The 10,927-nt window shown below is 37.4% G+C and overlaps 1 protein-coding gene across 1 annotated transcript in view; it reads right to left on the bottom strand.

Annotated features, from left to right (window-relative positions):
- FAT4 (FAT atypical cadherin 4) overlaps positions 1–10,927 on the bottom strand; it is a 172,929-nt gene that overhangs the window by 47,989 nt on the left and 114,013 nt on the right. Inside the window, exon 8 of the mRNA XM_007446249.1 lies at positions 3,207–3,387. Within this exon, the coding sequence (XP_007446311.1) occupies positions 3,207–3,387 (181 nt within the window). The remainder of the gene's footprint in view (positions 1–3,206; positions 3,388–10,927) is intronic.

Here is a 10,927-nt window from a genome sequence, read left to right as displayed (position 1 = left end):
TTCCCTAGAATGCCTTTCATCCCTTGTTTGTCTATAAGCAACTCCTCTGTCTTTCCAAAACTCATCAATTACTTGAAGCTTATACTTATTTCCTCAGGTGTCACTGAGTATGCTGTTCTTTCCACACATTCTGTGTTTAAACTATACTTGTTACAAGGTATTATAGTTGTAATATTGCAAAATTACCTTCTATATTAAAGTGTTCTTATTAGAACTGAAGTGCTTAACTCCTCAGAACTTAACAAAGTATCTGGGACATCGTAAGGGCTCCAAGATTATACAGGATCGTGTAATATATAGATTGGAAGGATTAGAAACCAGAGTAAGGAAAGTAAGTTAATTTTTATTATAATAGTCCAGGCATGATGTAATTATGGACTGAACTAGGGTCTTGGCAGGAGGGATGCACAGAAAAGAATGAGTGCCAGAGGCATTAGGAAAGAAGAAACATGAAAACTTGTCCACTGAGTGAGCGTAGGGGGAGAGGATGACTGTTAGCCATCAAGATGGGAGGATGAAGAAAGCAAGACAACATCATTAAAAAAGAGCAGTACACCAAGATGAGAAACAGAAAAGGTTAGGAGTTTCTGATATGTTGTCCTTATGACTTCTATCTCTACATAGAAGTGCCTCCTAGAGAGTTTTAAAGATGGGTGGGAATCTCCAGGATGGAGTCAGAGTTGATACAATAGGTTTAGAGGTTTTCTGTCTAGTTTTCTGGTTAAATTTTCTCATGGCTGCAGCCATGGAAATGAATGATTCTCTACTCTCTCTCTCTTTTACTCTTTCTCTCTCTCTCTCTCTCTCTCTCTCTCTCTCTCTCTCTCTCACACACACACACACACACACACACACATACACACACGTGCGGGAAAATAAAGAAAGGAAAGAAAAGGACTGAGAAAAAATGCTGTGGCAAATGTCCAAATTTCTTTGGAGAGCTAGAAAGAGGGGATACAGAAGGCAAATTAGAAGGTGTGGTCAGAGACACAGGATGAGAAATAAGAAATAACATTTACACAGACACTGAGGAGAAAAAAAAATTCCAATAAGAAAGGCTGACCTGCGGTGCAAATATTGCAAAAGGCAAAGGAAAATAACGACTCAGAAATCACTGGACTTGATAAATTTCAGTAGAATCTTCGAATAGTCTTTTTTGGTAAAGCAATGGAGGAGAAAGACAGAGATTTTCAAGAATAAATGGCCAGAGAAAACTTTGAGGCAGTAACCCACCCTCTCAAAAATGTGGTGTGAAAAATGTGAGTAAAAGCAGCAGTTGTAAAGAACACTTAGGATCATTCATTTAATGCATTTATTTAGGTGCCAGTCACTACTATGTTGTAGAAGAATATATTAGGAATAAAATAGATATTAGAATGATGAAAAGAAAAAAAAAACTAGTATAAATTCAGTGACTTTCATGTCCCAATAATGTGTCAGAGACATTTGCACATATTAACTGATTCCATATATGATACTTGGCACCTAGTAATTGGTCAATATATATTTAATTCTCACAAATTTCAAAAGTAGCAATTCTTAACTCCACTTTTACTGATGGATACACGGAGCCTTAGAGACACTAAAATGACCTTCCTAAGTCATGTAAGTAAATAAAGGAACCAGAACTCAATACCAGATATTCTGAGCATTTCTATAGGGATAAAGGTATGATCAAGGAAAGAAGAATTACTGAAGATCCAGAGCAAAATGTAGTTACTGTTGAATTAATGATTTGAGGGAAGTCGAATGGGATGGGATTAGGAGCACAGAGAAAGGGATTTGCCTTCGAATTTCAACCCTGTTGATACAGTTTTGTGACTTTCTCCAATGTTAGGACATAAAAGAATTAAAAGTGAGGTTTTGAATGGAGATTTGGTCAGTTAGGGAAAAAAAAGGAATATATATCTATAAGAGCTAAATTCTGGAATAGGTGTCTGGGAAACAAAGATATAAACTAGATAAAGATATAAACTAGATAAGCTAGTAATTAATGCAGGCTGGTTTACTAGAAGGGAACATATCAAAAGTTTTGTAAAGTGTTTAACTCAAAATAAGTATTCCATCCATTAAAATGCATAACTTGATCAAACTGGTAGAAAAAAGAATATAAATAAATATTCTTTGGGTAGCTGCTGTGTAAAAGATCATGTTGGACCATATGAGAAAATTAACATCACACATAAAAGGTTGTGCTTTTAGAGAGTCCATCAGTAGTTGGGTAAGTGACCTAAATATGTAAAACTTAAATAGTTGATATAAAAATTAATACATAAAAGCTCTGTTAACCAGAGGAAAAATTGGATTTTCTCCAGGATTCCATGAATAGCAAGGAGTGATTAACATCCAAAATATATATTCCGCTAAAAACATATCAAGCCAGAGTAAATAAGATTTAGGTTGGCATAACAACTTACTATTCTGTGAAAATATTTTTCATTTAAGTTGTAATAATTGTCTGTCAATTTAAAGTGAACATAATAGTTTTTTGCAAGATAAAAATGGCATGGATTTTTATCATATCTGACTATATGATGGCACAGTCGTTTGAAGACTTTTCACCAATGGATTTTAGCCCGGGGACCCTTGGCTGGCCATGGCTGCTTTGACAAAGAGAGTATTATGGAAGTGATTCTACGCCGTTTCAAGCCCTGGCCTTTAAGAGCATTAGCAGCTTTCACCTGAGGTCCTTGTAACCCAGAGGTTCTTCTACCGTATAAAGAAGTCCAACTACCCTGCTGAAGAACCACACTGAGAGCTCTGAGACCGCATGATCAGAGAAGGGGTCCAACTGAGCCTAAAGTTCCAGCCATCCCTGCCAAGCCACCAGGCATGTGAGTGAAGCCATCTTGGACCCTCTAGGACACAGTCACCAGGTAAATACCATAAGTGACACTAGTCAACCACAAGAAGCAGAAGAATCTCCCACTGACCCATGCCCTAATTCCTCAACTACAAAATAATGAGATACAATAAAAATATAAATAAAATGAATAAGATAAAAGTTTAGAACAATACATAAAATCATTATTGTTTTAATCCTAATTTTAGGCATAGTTGGTTATTCAGCAATAGATAACCACAACTGGGCTATGAGTTAATGCTACAGAATTTCAGCAAAATGAAGCATTGTGTGCATTTAGACCAACGACTAATGTTTAATGAGAAAATTTACAAAGGAAATTTACAAAGGAAAATGTACTGACCTGATAACTGCATTTGTTGAAGCATCAGCATCTGAGGCATTTACCAATAAAACATCTGTCCCCGTTGGGTCATCTTCAGGAATTGTTGTGAAATACATTTTACTGGCAAAAGTGGGGACATTGTCATTGACATCATCCACTATGACATTGATAGTTCCAGTTCCAGTCAGGGCAGGGGATCCTAGAAGGAAAAGAAAATCAAGTCTTAATGTTCATAAATAACAAAAATAATAGCAAACTTAACAATTAGCTGTAGACAGAGCTACGGAAGAGAATTTAGAAAACATCCCAAAGTAAAATTTGTGAACACATAGGCAAGTGATCGAGTAATTTTTAGTGTTGTTACAAGAAAAAAATATTTTTATTTAGGGACTAGTATTCCAACTCTTTCCTAATGATACTGCACAAAAGTAATACGTCAACCTTTTATTCTATTTTAAAGGTGCTGATTCAGCAATGCAGAACACAACAATATCATTTAAATGCCACAAAAGAGGCCCTTACAGTAAAATAGCTCAAGCCAGATTTGGAGAATACCCCTGGGCCTGGAATAGCTGGCCAGCTGACAAGGCAGAGTTAAAAACTGTATTCCTAGATGTGACTCTCAATGCTATTGTCAACAAAATTCAACTGGGCTTCTGAGGCCTTTAAATCCCCTTTTTGGTACTAACCAATATTTGTTTGCAGAAAACTTAAGGAAGAAAGCTTCAAGTTAACATCAAAACTCTAATCTTCCTCTTGCTGGAAATAACACTATGTCAATGAGCTGACTTGAAATCATTTTTATTGCGTGTATTTAATATTTAAGGTAAATGTGAAACAATTCATTTTTATTTCCTGTTCCAGTTCCATTATCAGCATATAGTGAAAACCTAGCATTTAACAAAATCTTGGAGTACATGATCTGTACTACACAAGGTTAGCAGACTCTTTGTGGTGAAGATCAGATGACATATTTGGTTAGACTCTGTGGGTTGTCCCACAGGTAAATGGCAAATCATCTGCCCTTAGTTGTGTTTTCAAAATCAGTTTTCAAACTTTAATTTCTCTAAATAGAAATAATGAAATTCTGTTTAACTGTATTTATGTACAATAAAATAAAGCCCTGGATACTCTCACTTTCTGTTTAAGATACTATTCTTTCTCCCATAAAATTATCTCCTGTTAAACGAAGTTTAAATTCTACTTATTTCCAGTACTCAACATTTTGTAAATAAAGCCATTCATTCACTCGCTCATTTGTTTCTCTGTAAAAATGTTTATGGAGTAACTCTTTAGTATCAGGATGGTGTTGAGATTCACAGCCTTCCAATATTATTTTTTCATAATAATATTCTAGTGATTTGCTAGTATTTCCTTACTATTATTCAAACTTTTTCCTATTAGATTGTTATTACTGATGGCATAGTACCAATCAGCTTTTATGCTCAAATGTATAGGAACCAAAATCAACAGACTAGAAAATTACAGAATGCAGTGGTTTTGGTGATCTGGTATTTTTGTGCTCTATGTAAGGAAGCTCAAATTCTATGTTAGATAAAAAATGTGTAAGACCACTTGAACTGGGCAGTGTAATGAGGCATGATACCTCCCGGAAACCTGTGCAATTAAATTTAGGCTAAAAGCTGACCTTTGTTGCCATATATATCCTTCTCCATGACATAATTTATATTAGGCATTCCATTTACATTAACATATTTTTAAATTCATGACTGCAGAAATCCTACTTTTTAGCTGTTTGATTTTACATTAAAGGAAAGAAAACTAGTTCTCACTTTTTGCTTTTTTTGTATAATTGACTACAAATGTTAAAATACTGTAATTGCCTTTTTACTAGTCACTTAAACAATGGTGGGCTGATGTCACAAACATTTCACACCCAGAATAGATCTGGAAGTATTATAAACACTGAAGAAGCACATTAAAATAATACATTTTAAATCTCACTCAACATATTAATAATGATAATTGCAAATATTTACTGAGTCTTTAGGTATTCAAGTACTGGTTGAAGGAGTTTACTTGCATTGTCTAATCTTCATAAGTTAGTACAACTCATCTCTGTTTTATACATAAATAAACTGAGAGAAAGGCTGAGCAACGTTTTTAGGGCCACAGACTTAGTGGGGAATGGAGCTGGGATTTGACCTGAATGCGGAGCTGTTGACCATTGGCAAAAAGCCATAAGGTGTTAGCAGCTGGACAGGTACTGCTCAGTGAGATGCTCTGGGACCCTGGGCAAGCCGATCCCCGAGAACAGCACAAGGCACAAGCTAGAGAAAAAGGTCCATCTGTGAGGGACCCTAGCTATTGTCGAGGTTGTTTGTGGAGCATTTGGAGACAACAGTCTGGTCATGAATTTTGGATTTTTCATAGCACATGTTAAAACCAAAATCAATTTTTCTGGGGTATTATTTTTGGCAAATGTTTGGCCTAAAGCTCTTGAATGTGTTTAATTACATACAGTTTGATGAAGTGGAAGTTAATGATGTGAATGATGTTAGTATTTCTCCCACTGGTTGCATTAAAAAAAATAACTAGAGGATATCTGTGCTTTTGTGTGGACAGAAGGGGATATCATGAGAAGGAGGCTGTACATCTGATGAATTGAGAGAAGGGATAACTAAATCAATGTCCCAGAGGACATGAAGGGCTCTTTTATCTCTTTTATTTACATTGTACTCCACTCACTAAATCTGTCTCCTTACATGCAAAATGGGAATAATGAAAATAGGACCTACCTCAAAAGAGGTGTTGAGGGGAATGTAACATGCTTAAGATAGTGGCTGGTACATAGGTAAAACGTATTCTATAGTACTCTTTGTTGTTGTACTTGTTTTAGAAACAAAAAAATGGAACATTGACCTTTAAAAGGTCCATTTTTAATCCTACAGATTTCTGTGCCATAGTTCTCAGGATTTTTGTTCCTCTACAAAACTTTTAAGTCAATCCTATGATAATATTATTCAGGAAAAGATTTTGAATCATTCTTTTCTTTTAATGATTTTTTTGTAGTTATAAGTATATGAGATACTTAGCTTTCAAAACTTTCACAGCTTTGTGGAAGACGTTGAATTGAAAGTTTAAAAATGAAAATCTAAAAATTTACAGTGAGAGTTCAAAGAAGACCTGAATATGTCTGATATGCTCTCTAATCAACAGTGTTTAAACTTGTTAAGAAATAACACAGTACTGCCAAACAAAGGTTTCATCTTTGGTATTCTAAAGTGTCTGATGACACACATATGGAAAACCTCATAAAATGATGACTGACTCATTTGGTCAGGAACATGTGATTTCTTTCCTTGTCTATAAACTATATAAATATTGTTGCTGATGTGTTTTCTGAATTAGTAAGCAAAAAGAACAAAACATTGTTTACCCAGGAAAATATTCAGCAAGTTCAATCTCCATACCAGAGAATAATTTTTTCACAAGATCTTAAAAGCGCACCAGCGATAACAGATGGGCCTGGCTTGAGAAATGGCCCCATAGGTAATCCCATATCCACATGGGAAATCTTCTTAAGCCAAGAACCATGCCCAGAGTCCCCTTTTCTCTTCTTATTAGCAGCCACAGCCCACTTTCAAAGCACTTGGGGTTCTTCTCTTCCTATTTTCTTCAAGAATTGATAGAGTGAAGCACAATCTCTACACCGGCCTCACTTTCTTGTTGCCCCAGGGGATGTGCACAAAGGTCTTATTTACTTTTTAAAGTTTTACAAGGAAACTTCACAAAGACAACGCCCTACATTTCTAAGTCTTTTACTGAGATTTAACTTACTCCGAACTCTGCCTCCAGTATTTTTCATTTATTCTTGGGGGTGGGGCTTTCCATCGCACACCTCACTCCAGCCTCAGACTTGTCCACTATAGCAGGAGCTCCACAAGGCCCTTCCTCTCAGCTTTAGGCAGGGAGATGAAATCAAGTGACAAAAAGCAGCAATGCCCCTGGATTTCAAGTGAGTAAGCCTCATCTCTACACACTCTTCTCAGATGAAGGACACAAGCTCCCTAGTCCTTGGCCCACACAGATTTTAGTGCTTCCTCATCTCCTAATGGAATGATGAAGTCTTGTTTTTGTTGTTGTTCTTGTTGCTTTTCTGTGTTTGTTTGCTTGTTTTTGAACCCTTCCTCTCAACTATGTGAAAAAGTGGTCCTGGGGCTGTGGTCCTGTTTCCCCACATCTTTTTGGTTATAGCCCATGTGAAGTGCTGCATGATTTTCACTATTACTTTATCTTTGGTCCAGAACTTTCTGCTGGTTCCAGAGTCTCAATATTAGTATGTCAAAAACTCAAGTCTTAATTATTCTGTGTAAACTTAACCCACATATTTATATATAAATTGAAAAACATATGTGCAAATACATATACACATATATATTTATAGATACCTATTATTGAACATTTATTTGATAACAGATATATGTATGAGTATCTTATATATGTATTACTCATTTAATATACAGATTCATGAAGTATTACTATTTAATTTTTTAAATAAAGAACTTTAGACCCAAAGAATTTGATCGACTTATTTACATTCAGCCATAGTGGCAGAAGGAAATCAATTTTGAACTCTTAAAAAAATATCTTTTCTCAGTTCATTAGGCTCAGATAAAAGTATGCCACTCTTATTGTACATTTTTACTCTATATTATTATTCTTATCAATGTACTTCTGCCATATTCTCTATTAAGTTACAAACTAATTGAGAGCAGAAATAATTGTTTAATTCATCTTTATATAAAACCATAATGCACACCAGTAGACCTTGTCCTCAATGTTTATTAACTTCTCCTTTGACTCAATATATGGAAATCTGATCTAGTGACTACATGGCTGAAAGTTCAAAAAGCTGAACAGTTCTAGAAATGTACATCTGGGAATATAGGTTTTAGCCTATGGCCAGGGTCAGAGAATAAGACTGTCGACAAAGGTCAAAGTTTTGGAGATAGTCTACTACTTATAACAGAGGGTCCCAATTAATCCTGAATCCCATGAGAAGAATCAGAATACCAGGGGCCAATGTTTAGCTTGGATAGATCTGATAAGGATGAATTATATAGGTAGTGGCGTACTAGGGCAAGATTACTTGATTTCATCTGGAATTGATTTATGAGAACCAGATGCAAACAGAAAGAAGAGGGAGGATGTAATGACACAGGCTGCTGGTAGAAGACAGTGAGCCAGTGAAAGGGGTTGAAGAAACAAATGAAATAAAAGGACAAGATCTCAAAAATTTATAATTCTAGATGTTAGGAGGGTACAGTGGACATTTGAAGTACAATTAGAGGTCAGATGATAAAATGAACTTTAAATTTAATTTTGTGAAAATTATATGTATTGTATACATCATAATCTGTGTATATATGTATATATACATATATAAAAATAAAATAGATATAGGTAAATTGATAGGAACCTTCTGAAAGTTTTAGAGCAAATAGAAAAAAATACATATGATTCTGAAAAGCACTTTTTAAAATGTGCAAAAACATACACACACACACACACACACACACACACACACACACACACACACACACATAGACTGTTCACAGCTTAATCTTCTGATAGTCCATTATAACTGGGAAGTTCCAAGCCTTGTCTGAGTCATATTTTATACTCTTATTTGGGAAATGATTAAACTGGTATTATCTTTTAACACTAGTGGCCTAAAAAGATCAAATACATCAAAATAGGGCTTCTCTGGTGGTGCAGTGGTTGCGAGTCTGCCTGCTAATGCAGGGGACACAGGTTCATGCCCTGGTCCGGGAAGATCCCACATGCTGCAGAGCAGCTGGGCCCGTGAGCCATGGCCACTGAGCCTGCATGTCCAGAGCCTGTGCTCTGCAACAGGAGAGGCCACAGCAGTGAGAGGCCTGCATACCACAAAAACAAAACAAACAAAAAACAAGTTCAAGGAAACTTAAAATAAGATTTTAAAAAGAGAAGACCTTCAAGATGGAGGAGGAGTAAGATGCAGAGATCACCTTCCTCCCCACAGATACATCAGAAATATATCTACACGTGGAACAACTCCTACAGAACACCTACTGAATGCTGGCAGAAGACCTCAGACTTCCCAAAAGGCAAGAAACTCCCCACGTACCTGGGAAGGGCAAAAGAAAAAAGAAACAGAGACAAAAGAATAGGGACAGGACCTGCACCTCTGGGAGGGAGCTGTGAAGGAGGAAAGGTTTCCACACACTAGGAAGCCCCTTCGTGGGTGGAGATTGCGGGTGGCGGAGGGGGGAGCTTCAGAGCCGCGGAGGAGAGCGCAGCCACAGGGGTGCGGAGGGCAAAGCAGAGAGATTCTTGCACAGAGGATCAGTGCCAACCAGCACTCACCAGCCTGAGAGTCTTGTCTGTTTGACCACTGGGTCAGGCAGGGGCTGGGAGCTGAGGCTCGGCTTCAGAGGTCAGTTCCCAGGGGGAGGACTGGGGTTGGCTGCGTGAACACAGCTTCAAGGGGGCTAGTGCACCACAGCTAGATGGGAGGGAGTCTGGGAAAAAGTCTAGAGCTTCCTAGGAGGCAAGAGACCATTGTTTCAGGGTGTGTGAGGAGAGCAGATTCAGAGCACCACCTCAACGAGCTCCAGAGATGGGCATGAGCTGCAGTTATTAGCGCGGACCCCAGAGATGGGCATGAGATGCTAAGTCTGCTGCTGCAGCCACAGAGAAGCCTGTGTGCAAGCACAGGTCACTATCCACACCTCCCCTCCTAGGAATCTATGAAGCCCACCACTGCCAGGGTCCTGTGATCCAGGGACAACTTCCCCAGAAGAAAAATTGGCATGGCTCAGGCTGTTGCAATGTTATATCAGCCTCTGCAGCCACAGGCTCGCCCCACATTCCGTACCTCTCCCTCTCCTTGGCCTGAGTGAGCCAGAGCCCCTAATCAGCTGCTACGTTAACTCTGTCCTGTCTGGGTGGGGAAGAGATGCCCTCTGGCGACCTACACACAGAGGCGGGGCCAAATCCAAAGCTGAACCCTGGGAGCTGTGTGAACAAAGAACAGAAAAGGAAATCTCTCCCAGCAGCCTCAGGGGCAGTGGATTAAATCTCCACAATCAACTTGATGTACCCTGCATCTCTGGAATACCTAAATAGACAACAAATCATCCCAAAATAGAGGCAGTGGATTTTGGGAGCAACTGTAGACTTGGGGTTTGCTGTATGCTACTGACTGTTTTCTGGTTTTATGTTTATCTTCGTTTAGTATTTAGAGTTTATTATCATTGGTCGAGTTGTTTATTGATTTGGTGGCTCTCTTCCTCCTTTTTTTTTTTAATATATATATATATATTTTTTTCCTTTTCCTCTTTTTGTGAGTGTGTATGTGTATGTTTCTTTCTGTGATTTTGTCTGTATAGCTTTGTTTTTACCATTTGTCCTAGGGTTCTGTCTGTCCATTTTTGTTTCTTGTTTTTTTTTTTTTCTGTATAGTTTGTAATGCTTGTTATCATTAGTAGATTTCTTTTTTGGCTAGGTTACTCCCTTCTTTTTTTTTTTTCTTTATTACTTTTTAATATTTTTTATTTTTAATAATTATTTTTTATTTCAAAAAATTTATTTTATTTTATTTTATTTTATTTTTTCTTTCTTCTTTCTTTCTTTCTCCCTTTTCTTCTGAGCCATGTGGCTCACAGAGTCATGGTACTCAAGCCAAGTGTTAGACCTGTACCTCTGAGGTGGGAGAGGCAAGTTCAGGACAT

Source organism: Lipotes vexillifer, unplaced genomic scaffold (genome assembly GCF_000442215.2).
Source record: "Lipotes vexillifer unplaced genomic scaffold, Lipotes_vexillifer_v1.1 scaffold159, whole genome shotgun sequence".
Lineage (NCBI taxonomy): Eukaryota > Metazoa > Chordata > Mammalia > Artiodactyla > Lipotidae > Lipotes > Lipotes vexillifer.
This window is presented reverse-complemented; position numbering and strand designations above follow the sequence as displayed.